The sequence below is a fragment of the Oryctolagus cuniculus genome, chromosome 12, assembly GCF_964237555.1.
Source record: "Oryctolagus cuniculus chromosome 12, mOryCun1.1, whole genome shotgun sequence".
Classification (NCBI taxonomy): domain Eukaryota; kingdom Metazoa; phylum Chordata; class Mammalia; order Lagomorpha; family Leporidae; genus Oryctolagus; species Oryctolagus cuniculus.
In genome coordinates, this window is record NC_091443.1 from 21,486,324 (window position 1) to 21,505,437 (window position 19,114).

The 19,114-nt window shown below is 43.3% G+C and overlaps 1 protein-coding gene across 1 annotated transcript in view; it reads left to right on the forward strand.

Moving 5' to 3' along the window:
- WDHD1 (WD repeat and HMG-box DNA binding protein 1) overlaps positions 1 to 19,114 on the forward strand; it is a 63,122-nt gene that overhangs the window by 1,059 nt on the left and 42,949 nt on the right. The window contains exons 2-6 of the mRNA XM_002718259.5: positions 6,096 to 6,207; positions 11,552 to 11,703; positions 12,695 to 12,806; positions 12,954 to 13,004; positions 13,956 to 14,051. Coding sequence (XP_002718305.2) covers positions 6,096 to 6,207; positions 11,552 to 11,703; positions 12,695 to 12,806; positions 12,954 to 13,004; positions 13,956 to 14,051 — 523 coding nt within the window. The remainder of the gene's footprint in view (positions 1 to 6,095; positions 6,208 to 11,551; positions 11,704 to 12,694; positions 12,807 to 12,953; positions 13,005 to 13,955; positions 14,052 to 19,114) is intronic.

The window sequence follows — 19,114 nt, forward strand, 5'->3', positions numbered from 1 at the left end:
CTTCCCCCAGGTCAACATATCCCAGACTGCAGTTAGGGAATTTTAAAATGGAACCATTTACCATTTCAGCTTTTTGAATACAGTTTGTCCAGTTCTTGCTTGCTTTTGTAGGGATAAACGTCACTGTCTTCCCATCATTAGTAGCATTTCACTAAAAGCTTCAAACACCTAAACTGAATGCTTTGATGAAAGATTCTTAATGTTTTGAATTAATCACAACTAAGGTGTAGAGGACTTGTTACTAAAAATACTAGTAATACTGTTATTGTCTAACATTCTTTTTTTTTTTTTTTGCTTTTGTCTCTCTCTCTTTTTTTTTTTTTTTTTTTTTTTGACAGGCAGAGTGGATAGTGTGAGAGAGAGACAGAGAGAAAGGTCTTCCTTTGCCGTTGGTTCACCCTCCAATGGCTGCCACGGCTGGCACGCTGCTGCCTGGCCACCGCGCTAATCCGAAGCCAGGAGCCAGGTGCTTCTCCTGGTCTCCCATGGGGTGCAGGGCCCAAGCACTTGGGCCATCCTCCACTGCACTCCCTGGCCACAGCAGAGAGCTGGCCTGGAAGAGCGGCAACCGGGACAGAATCCGGTGCCCCGACCGGGACTAGAACCCGGTGTGCCGGCGCCGCTAGGTGGAGGATTAGCCTATTGAGCCGCGGTGCCGGCCTATTGTCTAACATTCTAAGGAGGCTCATAGATTTAAGGAATCTAATTGATGATGGCCAGCAAAGAGAGAAAGCATTTCCTGTAATGGTACTGTTTTTGTTTATCTCACATTGGTTTGTTATAAATTTGAAATATAATTTTAATTCCAAGTAATTTTGTATTTCAAAACACAAAGTTTGATTTTTTTTTTTTTTTTGACAGGCAGAGTGGACAGTGAGAGAGAGAGACAGAGAGAAAGGTCTTCCTTTGCCATTGGTTCACCCTCCAATGGCCGCCGCTGATCCGATGGCAGGAGCCAGGTACTTATCCTGGTCTCCCATGGGGTGCAGGGCCCAAGCACTTGGGCCCTCCACTGCATTCCCTGGCCACAGCAGAGAGCTGGCCTGGAAGAGGGGCAACCGGGACTAGAACCCAGTGTGCCGGCACTGCAAGGCGGAGGATTAGCCTAGTGAGCCGCGGCGCCGGCCTCAAAACACAAAGTTTAATATATTAAAGATATTTTTCCCTAAAGTGCTCTACTTTATCAAACTTCTATTTGTATTATTGTAAAAATTAAGAATCAGTGTTGGGGGACCGTTGCTGTAGTGTAGTGGGCTAAGCCTCCAAGTGTGGCATCAGCATCCCCTGTGGGCACAGGTTCTATTCCTGGCTGCTCCTCTTCTGATCCAGCTCTCTGCTGTGGCCTGGGAAAGCAGTAGAAGATGACCCTAGTGCTTGGGCCCCTGCACCTGTGTGGGAGACCCAGAGGAAACTCCTGGCTCCTGGCTTGGACTCAGCTCAGCCATTTGAGGAGTGAACCAGTGGATGACTGGTTCTGTCTCTCCCTCTCTCTCTCTCTCTGTCTGTAACTTTGCCTTGCAAGTAAATCAATAAAATCTTAAAAAAAAAAAAAAAAAAAGAATTAGTGATGGGGAGTGTGTTGCACAGTAGGTTAAGCCACCTTGGGATGCTCACATCCTATATTGAGTCCCAGTTACACATCTAGCTTCCTGCTAATGTGCCCATGGCCCAAGTACTTGGGTTCCTGCCACCCACATGGGAGACCTGGATGATGTTCCTGGCTCCTGGTTTCCACCTGGCTTAGCCCTGGCACCTACAGGCTTTGAGTGAGTAAAGCATTTTGGTGGAAGAGCTCTTTTTGTGTCACTCTGCCTTTCAAATAAATAAATACATATTCAAAAGGAAAAAAGAATTTAGTGTTAGACTACTTTTTTAAGAGATATTGATCAGAAAGGTAGAATGACAGGAGAGATAGATCTTCCATCTGCTGGTTCACTCCCCATGTGGGTGCAGGGGCCCAAGCACTTGGGCCATCTTCCACTGCCTTCCCAGGCTTGTTAGCAGGAAGCTGGATGGGAAGTGAAGTAGTCAGTACTACTCTGTTGTGGGGTGCTGGTGTATTACAAGTTGTGGCTTAACCCACTGTGCCACAATGCTGGCCCCTGGTGTTGAATTTTTTTTTTTTAATATTTTATTTATTTATTTGAAAGGTAGATTTATAAACAGAGAGAGGGAGAGACAGAGAGAAAGGTCTTCCATGGTTCACTACCCAAATGGCCATGGCATCCAGAGCTGAGCTGATCCGAAGCCAGAGAACTTCTTCTGGGTCTCCTACGCAGGTGCAGGGTCCCAGGGACTTGGGCCAACATCTGCTTTCCCAGGCCATAGCAGAGAGCTGGATCAGAAGCAGAGCAGCTGGGACACGAACCGGTACCCATATGGGGTGCTGGTACCACAGGCGGGGGCTTAGCCCACACCATAGCGATGGCCCCTGGTGTTGAACTTTGAAGATGAATTTACATCGAATTCCCAATAATATCAGATGTTTCAACAGAATGAACTTCCAGGAAGCTTTACTTTGTCTCTATGAAGGAAAAGCTGTACCATTATTGGAATCAATCTGACTAATTTTTGATTTAAAACCTCTGATGACATTAACATTGATGTAAAACCAGTGTCACTTAACTGTTTGAAAAGTTCTCTTGCTATAGAGACAACATATTAATGGTTACTTCACTTTTTTTTTTTTTTTAAAGATTTATTTACTTATTTGAAAGGCAGATTTAGAGGCAGAAAGAGAGAGAGAGAGAATCGACTTTCCATCTGCTGGTTCACTCCCTAGATAGCTGCAATGGCTGGAGCTGAGCTGAAGCCAGGAGCTTCTTCTGGGTTTCCCATGCTGGTGCAGGGGCCCAAGGACTTGGGCCATCTTCTACTGCTTTCCCAGGCCACAGCAGAGAGCTGGGTAGGAAGTGGAGCAGCCGGGATTTGAACCGATTCCCATATAGGATGCTGGCACTGCAGGCAGCAGCTTTACCCGCTATACCACGGTGCTGGCTCCTGGTCACTTCACTTTTCACACTTGCAGTAGAAAAGTTGGAATGAAATATGAGTAAAGTAAGTTTAGAAAAAGCTGGTGTTTATTTTGATGCAGCACTCTCCAGTATAGGAACTAGTTACCATATGCTGTTATTCAGAATTAAAGTGAACTAAATTTAAAATTCAGTTTTTCAGTCACACTGCCTACATTTCAGTTGCTCAGTACCAGGTATAGTCCATGTTCATCACCTCAGTTGTTAGATAGTCCTGAACTCTTAGGCAGAGTCATGCATGACACGTGTGATCTCACCTTCTGCAGCTCTAGAAGCGGTCTTAAGGCATTCTCAAGAGAACTACTCACTTTTGAATGAGATACTGATGCTTATTTTGGAGTATGGTTTTCCTATAGTTGATGTTATATTGCAGCCCCATAGTAAATATCTACTAACATTTTAGTCAAGTTTTTTTTTTTTTTTTTTTTTTTTTTAAGATTTATTTATTTGAGAGACAGAGTTACGGAGAGAGGTATTCCATCCACTGGGTCACTCCCCAAATGCTGCAACAACTGGAGCTAGGTGATCCAAAGCCAGGAGCCAGGAGATTCTTCTGGGTCTCCCATGTGGTTGCAGAGGCCCAATCACTTGGGCCATCCTCCACTGCTTTCCCAGGTCATCGATGGGGAGCTGGATCAGAAGTGAAACACTTTAAAAAAAATAAACAAAAAAAGGGCAGGGCATCCCATATAGGTGCTGGTTTGAGTCTCGGCTGCTGCATTTCTGATCCAGCTCTCTGCTGTGGCCTGAAAAAGCAGTGGAAGATGGCATAAGTCCTTGGGTTCCTGCACCCATGTGAGAGACCCAGAAGAAGCTCCAGGCTTGTTTTGGCCATTTGGGGAGTGACCAGTGGATGGAAGACCTTCCTTTCTCTTTCTGCCTCTCTGTAACTCTGCCTTTCAAATAAATAAATCTTTTAAAGAAAAAAGAAGAGGTGGAGCAGCTGGGACTTGAACTGGCATGGGATGCCAGTGCTGCAGCACTGGCCCCTGTTCAAGTTATTTCATTATCAACTTTTCTAAGAAGCGGAACCTTAGTATTTACTTTTTTTTATTAAAAATTGATTTAAATATTTTCAGCTCATTGCTACTGAAAGGGTTGTGTGTAAGTTGTTTTTTTTTTTTTTTCTTCCTTTCTGTAAGCTTCATTTGAAAGGCAGAATGACCCAAATCTTCCATCTGCAATAGCTAGGACTGGGCCCGGAAAAGCCAGTGACCAAGAACTCCATCTTTGTCTCCTATGTAGGTGGCAGAAACCTAATCACTTGGTTGTGGGGAGCAACTCGGACTATACTGTTACTGGAATTAAGACTTATTCTATGCATCTGCTCTCCCACAATATGGCGCTGGGAGAGAAGAAAACAGCTTCTGCACAGCTGCCTCCAGTTCAGCCAATAAACTGTAGGACTTGCTCCTGATTGGAGGAGAGCAGCGTACTCGGCGTGTGGGCAGCCGAGTTAGGATTGGCGGAGGAGGACTATAAAGGAGGAGAGAGACGGCATGCACCAGGAACATCTAAGGGGAACACCTGTGCAGCCCCCGAGAGAGCCGGCCGGCGGTGTGCCGCTCCCCTGCGGAAGTGGGGAATGTGGCCAGGGGGAACCGCCCTTCCACGGAGGTGGAAGGGACAGTAGCCAACCCGGGAAGAACCAGCAGCAAACCCGGGGAGGGCCGAGCAGACGAAAGAACAGCGCAGGGTTCTGTGTCGTTCCTCCATGAAGAGGGGGAGCGACACTTGGTCTATCTTCTGCTGCCTCCCAGGCTCATTAGCAGGAGGCTGAATCAGAAGCTGAGTAGTCAAACTGGCACTCCATTATCGGATTTGGGCTTCTCAAATGGTGCTTTAACCTACTGTGACACAATGCTCACTCCAGTGTGTGAGTGTTATTGTTTTGTTTTTAAGCTTTATTTATTTATTTATTTGAGAGGTAGAGTTAGAGAGAAAAAGAGAGAGAGACAGAGTGACAGGGAGAAAGGTCCTCCCATCTGCTGGTCCACTTTCCAAACGGCCACAGTGGCCGGAGCTGGGCTGATCCAAAGCCACGAGCCAGGAGCCTCCCCCTGGATCTCTCCCATTGGCGCAGGGGCCCAAACACCTTGGCCATCTTCTACCACATTCCCAGGCCACAGCAGAGAGCAGGATTGGAAGAGAAGCAGCTGGGACATGAACTGGCACCCACATGAGGTGCCTGTGCCGCAGGCAGAGACCCAGCCCACAATACCATAGCACCGGCCCCTGTTTTGTTTTTACAAAATTTGAAAAGCATAGCCAAATGATAAAATTATTACACTGTTATTCAATACAATAATGACAAGATCCATTGTAAACAGTGTTCAGACTACTCTAAAAAAAGTCTGCATAGGACTGCTTAGCTCTGTTTGCTGATTCTATTTCTCATTAATTTCACTATACTGTAATTTCCCACTGGCCCCACCAGCTGGCACCTGCCACTTTGTACATCTCCCTTGACATACCTGCTTCAAGTAGTCCCTAGGAACTGGAAGAGGAAATATTTCTCCATACACCTCTGGAGACTGAAAGAAGTAGCTATTTCTAGGGGCGTATTTATTAATTCACTTTTGGTTTTCATCAGTGAATACCTCATATCTTGTCTTAGTAAGGATTTGTTTGCTAGGTTGCAACAAGAAGATGTTGAAAAAGGGGAGATGGATTATAACCTTTTTGCTAATTGAACTCATGCATCCATCCATTTATTCATTCAGTTAACATTTGTTAAGATTTCTGTGTGTCAGACTGCTCGGTGCTGGGGATACAGTGGTGAGCAAGGTAGACATGGTCCCTGCTGTTGCAGAGATTACACACTCATCTTTCTTACATTATTGCAAATAAATTTATTCCAGAGAACTCTAGAGAGCATTAAGCTCACCTTGGGAAGTTAGCAGTCTTTGTCATTGAAGCTTATGTGTATATAAGAAGAGAAAAAATACTGGTTACAACTTTGGTTTTATTTCATTTAAAAATGATAAATGTAAAGGCAGCATTCCAAAAAAATTATTAGGCCTATAATTGGATAACTTTTTAATGCATGTGTTTACTTCACAGTTATATTGTGACTTGTGGAAGTGATGGTGATGTGAGGATTTGGGAAGACTTGGATGATGATGATCCTAAGTCCATTAATGTTGGAGAAAAGGCATATTCGTGTGCTTTGAAGGTAATAAAAACAGTTATGTCAACTGATATGAAATGATAACTGGCATATGATTTTTTTTTTTGCATAGGCGAAAAATATTTTTTTAAAAGCTTTGGGTATGTGCTTTTTAAAATTTGTTTCTCTTATGAAGTAATATTTTAAATGTATAATAATGCTATAGTCTATAGCAGATTTTTTTTTCTTAGATTTTATTTATTTATTTGAGAGGTAGAATTGCAGACAGAGGGAGACAGAAAGGTCTTCCATCTGCTGGTTCACTCCCCAGATATCTGCAGCGGCCGGAGTTGAGCTGAATTGAAGTCAGGAGCCAGAAGCTTCCTCTGGATCTCCCACGTGGTGCAGGGGCCTAAGCACTTGGGCCATCTTTCACTGGTTTCCTAGGCCACAAGCAGAGAGCTGGATCAGAAGAGGAGCAGCCAGGACACAAACTGGTGCCCACATGGGATGCTGGTGCCGCAGGTGGAGAATTAGCCTACTACGCCACAGTGTGGGCCTCTAAACCAAAATTCTAAAAGTAAAACCTAAGTGGTTTTTTAAAGGGAACTAATAGATATTAATGATGGACTAATTAAGCATATACAAGAAAATTATATATTGTTTGAGATCTGACCTTGTTCCTTTTTTTTTTTTTTTTGAGATTTATTTATTTATTTGAAAGGTGGAGTTGCAGAGGCAGAGAGAAAGTGGTCTTCCATCCACTGATTGACCCGCCAAATGGCCACAGTGGCTGGAGCTGGGCTGATCCAAAGCCAGGAGCCTGGAGCTTCCTCTAGGTTTCCCATGTGGGTGCAGGGGCCCAAGAACTTGGGCCATCTTCTGTTGCTTCCCTAGGCCATAGCAGAGAGCTGACTCAGAAGTGGAGCAGCTGGAACTTGAACCACTGCCCATATGGGATGCTGGCATTGCAGGTGGTGGCTTTACCTCCATGCCACAGCGTTGGCCCCTACATTTTTTTTTTTCTTTAAGATTTATTTTATTTATTTGAAAGGCAGAGTGACAGAGAGGGACAGACATAGAGAGAAAGAGATCTTCAGTCCTCTTTGCTCCCCAAATGGTCACAACGGCCAGGGCTGGGCCAGGCTGAAGTCAGGAACCCAGAAGTCCATCTGGTATCCTGTGTGAGTGGCAGGGGCCCAAACACCGGCTGTCTTCCATTGTTCTCCCATAAGCACTAGCATGAGCTGGATTGGAAGTGGAAGTGGGACTCTCACCAGTGCTGTAATACTGGATGCTGGTGTTGTAAATGGTGGATTGATCTGCTGTGCCACAACGCCAGCCCCCAATCTTGTTAAAAATTTTTCTTTTTTAAAAAATTGAGAGACAGATGACAGAGAGCTCCCATCCATAGATTGATTCTCCAAATGCCCACTATAGCCAAATGGCCAACGCTGGACCCGACAAAAGCTAGGTGCTGGGAACTCAATTCAGGCCTCCCATGTGGGTGACAGGTACCCAACTACTTGGGCCCTCCCCCTGCCTTTCATGGTCTGCATTGACAGGAAGCTGGAGTCAGGAGATGGAGCCAGGAATTGAACCAAGGTACTCCATTATGGGACATGGGTGTGCTATCTGATGTGTTAAGCAGTAGGCCAAATGCCTGTGCCTAAGAAGTCCTTAATTGTGACTGGACTCAGACACAGAGTAGAAATGCTCAGAGAGGACATCTTTCATCTCTTGATGAACTGATCTGGATATTTATTTTTTATTTTTTGGCTTTCTTCATTCTCTTGGTCAGAAGTTTAGCATATTCTTCTGTCTCTTCCTTTTAATTTTGGAGGAGGGGAATGTTATTATCTGAAAGGCAGAGTTACAGAAAGAGAGAGAGATCTTCCATCTACTGGTTCAATCCTCTAATGGCTGCAACAGTTGGAGTTAGGCCAAGCCAAAGCTAGGAGCTTGGAACTTCCCCTGGGTCTCCTATGTGGGCGCAGAGTCTCAAGTACTTGGGCCACCGTCTCCTGCTTTTTCCCTCGGTGAATTAGCGAAGAACTGGATTAGAATTGGAGCAGCCAGGACTTGAAACGGTACAGGCAGTGATATGCCACAGTGCCAGTCCCTGCCTTATTTTTCTTATTACGGTGTTTCTTCAGAGCAATGCACTGGTGTTTGTGTTGTGGAACCTATAGAGTAACAAGGTAGTAAATCTTGGGTGCTTTGGTTTCAGGTTTCTTGCCTTTATTTAAAGGCTTTCTAACAACATATTGGCAGACATCATCTTTTTTTTCTTCTTTTTTTAAAAGATTTATTTTACTTATTTGAAAGGCAGAGTTACAGAGAGAGAGAGGTCTTCTGTCTGCTGTTTCACTCCCCAAATGGCTGCAACGGCTGGGGCTGGGCCAGGCCGAAGTTAGGAGGCAGGAGCTTCTTCTGGGTCTCCCACATGGGTGCAAGGGCCCAAGGCCTTGGGCCATCCTCCACTGCTTTCCTAAGTGCATTAGCAGGGAGCTGGATTGGAAGTGGAGCAGCCAGGCTTTGATCCGGCACCCATATAGGATGCTGGTGCTGCAGGTGTTGGCTTTACCCACTACGCCACAGCACTGACCCCTCCCCTGACTAATTTGGATCATACAACCCTCTCATTCTTTACCCAGAGTGTCAGCCTCAACTTCTTTTTTTTTTTTTTTTTCTTTTTTTTCTTTTTACAGGCAGAGTGGACAGTGAGAGAGAGAGATAAAGAGAAAGGTCTTCTACTTTCGTTGGTTCACCCCCCAGTGGCCGCTGTGGCTGGCACACTGCGGCCAGCGCACTGTGCTGATCCGAAACCAGGAGCCAGGTGCTTCTCCTGGTCTCCCATGTGGGTGCGGGGCCCAAGGACTTGGGCCATCCTCCACTGCACTCCCGGGCCACTGCAGAGAGCTGGACTGGAAGAGGGGCAACCGGGAAAGAATCCAGCGCCCCGACTGGGACTAGAACCCGGGGTGCCAGCGCCACAGGTGGAGGATTAGCCTATTGAGCCACGGCTCTGCCCCCCCCCCTTTTTTTTTTCAAAGATTTATTTATTTTGAAAGAGTTACAGAGAGGGAGAGACAGAGAGATCCTCCATCTGCTGGTTCCCTCCCCCAGATGACTCCAACATTAGGGCTGAGCCAGGCTGAAGCCAGGAGCTTCTTCTGGGTCTCCATCTGGGTGCAGGGGCCCAAGTAATTGGGCCATCTTCATCTGCTTTCCCAGGCACATTAGCAGAGAGCTGGATTGGAAGTGGAACAGCCAGGTCTCAAACAGGCACCCCTATGGAATGCCAGTTTTGCAGGCGGAGGCTTAACCTGCTATGCCAGAATGAGGACCCCTCATTCTATGATTTGAATCTGTCCTCCATAAAGCATGTTTTGGAAATTTAACCCCCTACACAACAGTATTGGAGATGGGGCCTAATGAGAGGTGATTAGGTCATGAGGGCTCTGCTCTTAGGAATGAATTAATGTGGATATTAGGGAAAGGAACTTGTTATTTAAAAGTGAGTTCATTCCTCTCTTGCTCTCTCTCTCCTCTCTGTCTCTCTTCCTCACTCTCTTTCACCCTCTCTTTGTCCTTCAAATATGGAATGATACAGCAAGAAGGCTTTGGCCAAATGCTGGCCCCTTGATCTTAGACTCTTAGACTTGGCCTCCAGAATCATGAGCCAGTGAGTTTCTGTTCATTATGAATTACTTAGACTGTGATATTCTGTTTCAGCAGGCAAATTGCCACAAATTAGTGGTACTCACTAATTCAGATAATTTAAAGTATTACAGAAAAGAGGAATATTTTAGTATTTCAGTATATATATATATGTTACATTTCTAAGTGCCTTGTGACACAGATATGGAAATGAGATACAGTTTACCTAGAAAATAAAGACATGTTCTCAGAAAGATTTTGAAAATTATCTAAAAAACACTAAGCTTTTTATTTGTGATTAATTTTAACCTGAATGTATTGTATGTGGGTAGGAAAAAACTTCCATAAAATTTGTATTTTTTCGAAATTGTGGCTTATTAAAGTATATAAGATGATCTTCAGATTCTTTATTTTTTACTTTTAAAAATTTATTTATTTATTTTTTGAAGATTTATTTATTTATTTGAAAGTCAGAGTTACACAGAGAGAGAAGGAGAGACAGGGAGAGAGAAAGAGAGGTCTTCCATCCACTGGTTCATTCTCCCAACTGGCTGCAATGGCCAGAGCTGCACCAATCCGAAGCCAGGAGCCAGGAGCTTCTTCTGGGTCTCCCACGTGGGTGCAGGGGCCCAAGGACTTGGGCCATATACTGCTTTCCCAGGCCGTAGCAGAGAGCTAGATCAGAAGTAGAGCAGCTGGGACTTGAACTGGCGCCCATATGGGATGCCAAACACTGCAGGCAGAGGCTTCACCTGCTACGCCACAGCGCTGGCCCCATAAAGATTTATTTATTGGGGTCGGCATCATGGCAGAGCAATTAAAGCAGCTGCCTGTGATGCCGGAATCCTATGTAGGTGCTAGTTTGAGTCCCAGCTGCTCTACTTCTGATCCAGCTCCCTGATAATGACCTAGGAAAAGCAGCAGAGGATGGCTCAAGTGTTTGGGCCCCTGCTACCCACATGGGAGACCCAGAAAAAGCTCCTGAAGACTGGTCCAGCCTTGGCCATTGTGGCCATCTGGGAAGTGAACCAGAGGATGGAAGATCTTTCTCTGTTATTCTGCCTTTCAAATAAGTGAATAAATAAATAAATAAATTTTTCCCCAGAAAAAGATCAGTTTGTATCAGTTTGCTAATGCTGCTATAGTAAACCACCACCAGATTGGTGGCTTAAAAACCACAGAAAGTTAGCATCTCGCAAGTCAAGAGGCAAGAAATCTGAAACTCAGGGTGGCAGTGGGGTTGGCTCATCTCAAGGTCCTGAGGAAAAGTCTCTTTTATGCCTGTCTTTGCTGATAGACGTATGACTTCAGTATCTGCCATGGGTTCTTGTATTTAGATTTTGACCTACTCCTAAAAGACATAAAAATGATTTTACTGTAAAAAGGTAAACCAGCACTATACTGATCATTGTGGCCATGCCTTCTGATGTTCTTTCTTCACTAAGACTGTTTTCTGTGAAAAGCTCTCTTGATTCTCAATTTCCATGATACTTAAAATACTTTTTAAAATATTTTTTAACCAGAAGTAAAAGATAAATCAGAGTCTAAATAATTGAGTGGTGAACTTAGAATTGAGATTTCTTTAAGCTAGCAAATTTTTCTGGTGTAGGTATATTTTAGGAAAATTATACATTGGTTTTTCTCTTGAACTCCATTTACAAGATTTTTTTGGTTTTTACAGGATTTTTAATTGTGGAAGATGCTTAATTGATTTGAATTTGTCAGTGTTTCTTTATTTTTCTTTTAGAATGGAAAATTGGTCACTGCAGTTTCTAACAATACTATTCAAGTCCACACATTCCCGGAAGGAGTTCCAGATGGTATATTGACTCGTTTCACTACAAATGCAAACCATGTGGTCTTTAATGGAGATGGCTCTAAAATTGCTGCTGGATCTAGGTAAGGCTTTTTGATATCAGAAAAGGAAATGATGTTTAGGACAAAAAGATTCTCCATTTGTTTCAGCAATATTTTCAGGATTCTTGTCATTTCATTTTTCTTGATCAGAAATTTGCCTCCATTTGGTATTCAAGTCTTTTAGCTAGAAAAGGACTTCTTTTTCTTTTTAAAATTTTAATTTACTTATTTGAAAGAGACACAGGGATGTTCCATCTACTGCTTCATTTCCCAAATGCCTGCAACAGCCAGCTCTGGGCAGTCCAAAGTCAGGACCCTGGAACTCACTTTGAGTCTCTCACGTGGTTGCCAGGGACTCGTCTATTTTAGCTGTCATCTGCTGCCTCCCAAAAAATGCTTTAGCAGGAAGCTAGAATAGGGAGCAGAGCTGTGACTTAAACCCAGGGACTCTGATAAGGGTTGTAGGCAACCAAGATTTTTGGCTGTTGCCCCAAATGCCCATCCATAGTAAAAGTTTTGAGAACAAACTTACAATTCTTTGTGAGTTGAAATGTATTATTTTGCACAATACATGTTTGGTAAATTTTGAAAAAGGCTGGAGCAAAGTGATGGCTTGACATAAAATTTTTCAGAATTATTTTGGACAGAACCTGGTTGCACAAGCAGGATTTACATAGTTTCCTTTGATGCTTGTCCTAAGGGAAAAATATAATTGGTTGAATCAGTGAGGTGGAGTAAAAGCATGGTATCCTAGAAAATGGCTGTGGCTGTGATTAGATTAGCAAATAATAGAAGCTTAGTACGTAACTAAAGCTATTTAGTGGATTTTAACTGATGGGAGGTCTTTACTTATGTTTTCAGTATCTTTGTAGAGCAGAAGTATAAAATAAGTAACTAACTTCAGCTGCCAAAATTTACAAGTTGCTCTAAAGAAATTGTAGCGTTTATGATATTTTGAAATACTTGTGTCATAGTTTTTGGAGAGGCTTTTATTTTGGCATTTATTAATGGGCAATTTTCTTATTGTTCATAGTGATTTCCTAGTTAAAATTGTGGATGTGATGGATAGCAGCCAACAGAAAACATTCCGAGGACATGAGGCTCCTGTTTTAAGTCTTTCCTTTGATCCTAAGGACATCTTTCTGGTAATTTTTGTCTTTTTCCACAGTGTATAAAATTCTCAAAGAATTAGCAAGAAATTTCATTCACTTGGCAAAAGGTTGTTTAATCAGTTGAACCAGGTTTTATAATGGTGTTGTGCTGGAACAGAAATTGATTGTGTTTTCCTGCAGGCCTCAGCCAGTTGTGATGGATCTGTTAGAGTGTGGCAAATTTCAGATCAGGTAAGCTCACCCATTTAAATATAACACTTTTTGCTCATTTCCATCATATTTTGAGTGTTACATGCTGTCTTATCAGGTCAAGTTAGTAATTTTTTTCTTTACAGTTTGTTTTTTTGAGTAGGATTAAATGCTGTTTTTTGTCATCAGATTTCACAGTAATCAATAATCTAATATAGATTATTTGTTTTTGTAACCAATAACAAAGGGAATGATAGCTTTTCATTTCATTTTTAAGCTTTATGAATCAAGGAGTATAATTCAACCATGATATACCTACAAGATAACTAACTTTGTGTGGGCCTTGTGTTAGATGCTGCAGCTATAAAAATAAAGTATGGGCCACCCTTGATTTGCGGAGTCACATATGCAACTTATTCTAACCACACCTGATAAAGGTTTTAAGGGAGGTATGAAGAAAGTGCTCCCTGTATTAGCAGAGGGAACAACTGTCTTCTGTAGGCAATCAGAGAGGGCTCAGCCTTTGTGGAGATAAAGTGGTTGACAAGAAAAATGTCCCCCCACAGATGTACCTTAGTAGCCACAATTCTTTCCCCCACATTCTTGAGCTATATAGAACGACTAACTGCCATCTTTACATTTTATAGTAGACCTTCCAAAATTTTTGTATTTTTGTAGACACTTTAAGATTTTAATACATTAGAGATTTTTGTTAGGTGTATGTACATTTATTCAATGAATATATTGTTTACTTTTTCTGTACAGGAAATCTTACTTGATTATTAAAATCTTGTACTTTTTATACCTCTGAAGGACCTAAAGCACTTTAGGTAGATCAGGTTTTATAATTAAATTAAAGTGGATTAAGTTGCTTTTTTTCTGAGCTACACATCAGTTTGAAGAAACTGTGTGTTAAATGTACTCAATTCTGCATTTATTTTGGGGGAGAATTTTTATAAAGCAAAATAATATTTTTTTTTTTTTGAAAAACAGACATGTGCTGTAAGTTGGCCACTGCTTCTAAAGTGCAATGATGTGATACATGCGAAATCAATCTGCAGACTTGCTTGGCAGCCAAAGAGTGGGAAGGCAAGTGACTCTTATTCCTCCTACCCCCCCCCCCTTTTTTTTTTAAAGAGAAGGGGTTTGACGGGAAATCCAACAGGCTGGAGGGAAGGGGCAAAGAAGAGAGATAGAGGATGAGAGAGAGAGAGAGAAATAGGGAGAGAGAGAATGTGTATGGGAAGCAGTACCTGTTATACTCTCACAGAGGGTAGGGAAGTGGGGATGGAGCTGACACTTGTGGTTGGGCCATTTGGTCACATCTAGCAATGATGACAGGGCCAGAGCCTAGGATGGTGTCGGGGCTTAGATTCTGCCACAGATAAGACTGTGTCATTTTACTAACATTCCCCCCTTTTATTTTTTATAAAGCAGGTGTTGTATGGGATTACATTGGCCCCAAAAGTACAGGAGGGGTGGAGGGATGATGGTGTACTATTTTATTTTTTCAAGATTGATTTATTTATTTGAAAGTCAGAGTTGGGGCTGGCTCTGTGGTGTAGCAGGTAAAGCCGCTGCCTGCAGTGCCAGCATCCCATATGGACGCCAGTTTGAGGCCCTGATGCTCTGCTTTTGATCCAGCTCTCTGCTATGGCCTGGGAAAGCAGTGGAAGATGGACAAGTCCTTGGGCCCCTGCACCTGCATGGGAAGACCCGGAGGAGGCTCCTGGCTCCTGGCTTCAGATCGGCTCAGCTCTAGCTGTTATGGCCAACTGGGGAGTGAGCCAGCGGTAACTGTAACTCTGACTTTCAAATAAATAAATAAATCTTGAAAAAAAAAAAAAAGTTACACAGAGAGAGAGAGAGAGGTCTTCCATCTGCTGGTTCACTCCTCAGTTGGCTGCAATGGCTGGAGCTGTGCTGATCCAAAGCCAGGAGCCAGGAGCTTCCTCTGGGTCTCCCATGCCGGTGCAGGGTCACAAGGACTTGAATAAAGAAGAGTTAGATAAAGATGTAGATTTCACTCTTGGTAAGGAAGTTTTGATATTATAAAAGATGTTTGTTCTTCCTTCAGTTAATTTTTAGTTTTGACTGTATTCAAATACGAAATATCAGTAGGATGTTTGGGAGAACCAGTTACAGCAGATTCTAAAGTCCATGTAGAAAACTAACTATCTTGACACAGAAAAGTGATGAAAAGAGCCTAATATAGTCAGATATTAAAATGTTTTTTGAAACCATGGAAATTAAAAGTTTGCTACTCATTAATAGGCATTTATTTATTAAACAGACATAGACCCAAATATACATAGGAATTTGGTGTGTAAAAAAGAGAGAAAAAGGAGATTTGGCAAATGTATTGGTAACAGGGATCTGAATTCCAGTATATGAGAATCATTGAAGACCATCTTAGAGCCTTACTCCCACATAGTGAATATATTTATATAGGTATTTACTATTTTATTCTTTCAACTTCTTACATATGAAATTTTTCAGAAAAGAAGATTAATAAGCTTAGCATAAAATAAACGTTTTTGGGACAAGTGTTGTACTGTAGGTTGAGCTTGAATCATTTTCATTCCATATTGGAGTACCGGTTCCAGTCCCATGCTCCTCTGCTTCTCATCCAGCTTCCTGCCAGTGCTCCTGGGATACAGCAGATGACAGCCCAATTAGTTTCTAGCCACCCATGTTGGAGATGAGATGGAATTTCCGGCTCCTGAGTTCAGCATTTTCTAGCCCCTACTGGTAGGGGCACTGGGGAGTGAACCAGTGGATGGAAGATAATCTCTAAGTCCCCTGCCCCTATCACTCTGTCTTTCAAATATGTAACTTTTTAGAATAATAGACACTTTTATATGATAAAAAATAGTACAGGGCCAGGTATGTGGTACAGCAGATAAGTTGTTGCTTAGGATGCTAACATCCCATATCTGAGTGATTGGTTCAAGTTCCAGCTACTCTGCTTCTGATCCACTTTCTGCTAATGTGTACCCTAGGAGGCAGCAGATGTTGACTTGAATACTTGGATCCCTGTCACCTACATGGGATACCTGGATTGAGTTTTGGGCTATTGGCTCTGGCAGCCTTGCCTTAACTATTGCAGGCATCTGGGGAGTGAACTAGCAGATGGGAGATCTCTCTGTCTCTCTGCCGTTCAATGGAATGAAAATAAATCAATTAATTTAAAAAAATTTTTATTTGAACGAGAGAGGAGAGAGATGGAGAGAAATCTTCCATCCACAGTTGTCATTCCCCAAATGGCCACAAAAATTAAGGGTGGGCTAGGAAACCAGGAACCAGGAACTCCCTCCTCGTCTCCTGTGTGGGTGGCAAGGGCCCAAGCACTTGGGCCGTCCTCCGCTGCTTTTCCCAGGCACCTTCCCAGGCTGGATCAGAAGTGAAGCCACCAGGACTCAAATTGACACTCATGGGATGCACAGTGCTGGCCCCAAATTAATGATCGGTTTAAAAAAATATTACAAATTAATAGACAAATGATAAACTGGGTGTGGGGAGTAGTTTGAAACAATGTAACAAGCTAGTTTCCTTAATTTACAGAATATTCTTTTTTTTTTAAGATTTATTTTATTTTACTTGAAAGTCACAGTTACACAGAGAGAGGAGAGGCAGAGAGAGAAAGAGAGAGAGAGAGAGAGAGAGAGAGAGAGAGAGGTCTTCCATCTGTTGTTTCACTTCCCAGATGGCCGCAACGGCCGGAGCTTCGCTAATCAGGAGCCAGGAGCTTCTTCCAGGTCTCCCACGTGGGTGCTGCTTTCCCAGGCCATAGCAGAAAGCTGGATTGGAAGTGGAGCAGCCGGGTCTCGAACCAGTGCCTATATGGGATGCTGGCACCGCAGGCGGCGGCTTTACCCCCTACCCCACAGCGCCAGCCCCAATTTACAGAATATTCTTATAAATCAATAAGAACACAGTAGAAAAATAACTAAAGACATGAGCTGATAGTACACAGAAAAAGACATACCGATTACTTTTTCTTTAAGATTTATTTATTTATTTGAAAATCAAAGTTACATAGAGAGAGGAGGGGCAGAGAGAGAGAGGTCTTCCATCCAATGGTTCACTCCCCAATTGGCCACAGTGGCCAGAGCTGTGCTGATCTGAAGCCAGGAGCTTCTTCCAGGTCTCCCACGTGGGTGCAGGGGCCCAAGGACTTGAGCCATCTTCCACTGCTTTCCCAGGCCATAGCAGAGAGCTGGATCAGAAGTGGAGCAGCCAGGTCTTGAACTGGCACCCATATGGGATGTCGGTGCTTCAGGCCAGGGCATTAACCCACTGCGCCACAGCACCGGCCCCACCGATGACTTTTAAATGTGAAATAAATACTGCCTTTTGTATTGGAAGAAATACAAGCTGAGGGGTGGGCATTTGCTGCAGTGCTTAAGACACTGTTTGAATGCCTGAATCCCGTATTGGAATCCTTGAGTTTGAGTCCCAACTCTACTCCTAGGAGGGGTTATAGCTCAAATAGTTGGGTTCTTGTCACTTTTTGGGAGACTGGAATTTTGTTCTTGGCTGCTGGTTTTAGCTTGGCCCAGTCCTGGCTGTTGTGGGCATCTGGGGAGTGAAACAGTGAGTGGGAGATCTCTGTCTCTATATCTCTGCCTTTTAAATAAGTAAATAAGTAAAATTAGATGTAAGTTGAAACTGTAGTGATAGAGTATTTTTCATTTATGGAGATGTTCAGAGATCAATATTTGATTATGTACTGTATAGAGGAGGGATTGACAGTTTTTTAGTAGAATAAATGGCCAGTAGTACTACTTCTGTTCCATTTCTTTATATGTGTATGTATGATGAAAATTTTACACCCCTGTTTGCAAAAGTAAAAGATTAGACACAGAGTTGGATGTTTGGTGTATTGGTTAAGAGGCCACTTGGGGCCGGCGCTGTGGCTCAATAGGCTAATCCTCCACCTAGCGGCGCCGGCACACCGGGTTCTAGTCCCGGTCGGGGCGCTGGATTCTTTCCCAGTTGCCCCTCTTCCAGGCCAGCTCTCTGCTGTGGCCCGGGAGTGCAGTGGAGGATGGCCCAAGTGCTAGGGCCCTGCACCCCATGGGAGACCAGGAGAAGCACCTGGCTCCTGCTTTCGGATCAGCGCGGTACGCCGGCCGCAGTGCGCCAGCTGTGGCAGCCATTGGAGGGTGAACCAACGGCAAAGGAAGACCTTTCTCTCTGTCTCTCTCTCTCACTATCCACTCTGCCTGTTAAGAAAAAAAAAAAAAAGAGAGGCCACTTGGGACACCAGGCACCCATATCCGAGTGCCTGGATTTCAGACTAAATTCCTCTCCTGTTTACAGCTTCCTACTAAATGTACACTGGGAGGCAGCAGTGATGGTTCATGTAGTTGGGTCCCTGCGGTCCATGTTGGAAATCTGGGTCTTTAGAGAGTGAACCAGTGGATGGAACTTGTCTCTGACTCTTCTTTCCCCTCCAATCTTCCCTCCCTGCAGTATCCCTCCCTGTGTCTCAAAGAAACACTTAGATGAAATTGATTAAATAAATTACGATATTCCTGAAAGTGAGATTCTATTAGAATAAAGTATATCTGTATGACTTCATAGGGAATAATCTTCACACTACATTGTTAACTAAAAAACACTGGGGCCAGCATATCAAGTTAAGCCACTGCTTGGGACACTGGCATACTGACACCTGCATCTCATATTGATGCTGTGGTTTGTCCCATCCAGCTCTCTGCTAACATACCTGGGAAAGCAACAGAAGATGGCCCAAGTAGTTGGGCCCCTGCTACCTATATGGTAGGCCTGGATAGAGTTTGGGGCTCCTGGCCTAGCCCTAGCTGTTTTGGCCATTAGGAGAGTGAAACAGAGGATGGAATATTGGTCTCTCTCTGTAACTCTGCCTTTCAAATAAGTAAAAGTAAATATTTTAAAATATCAACCTATAGAGTAATAGGTGTGGGTATGTATGTATACTTACATATATACATAAACATTCTTGTACAGTCTTTTTTTTTCCATTGGATAATAGAAATAGAATTTGAGGATGGTAGACTTTAAATATGTGCTCTTTTTTTTAAGATTTATTTATTTGAAAGTCAAAGTTATACAGAGAATGGAGAGGCAGAGAGAGGGGTCTTCCATCCGCTGGTTTACTCCCCAGT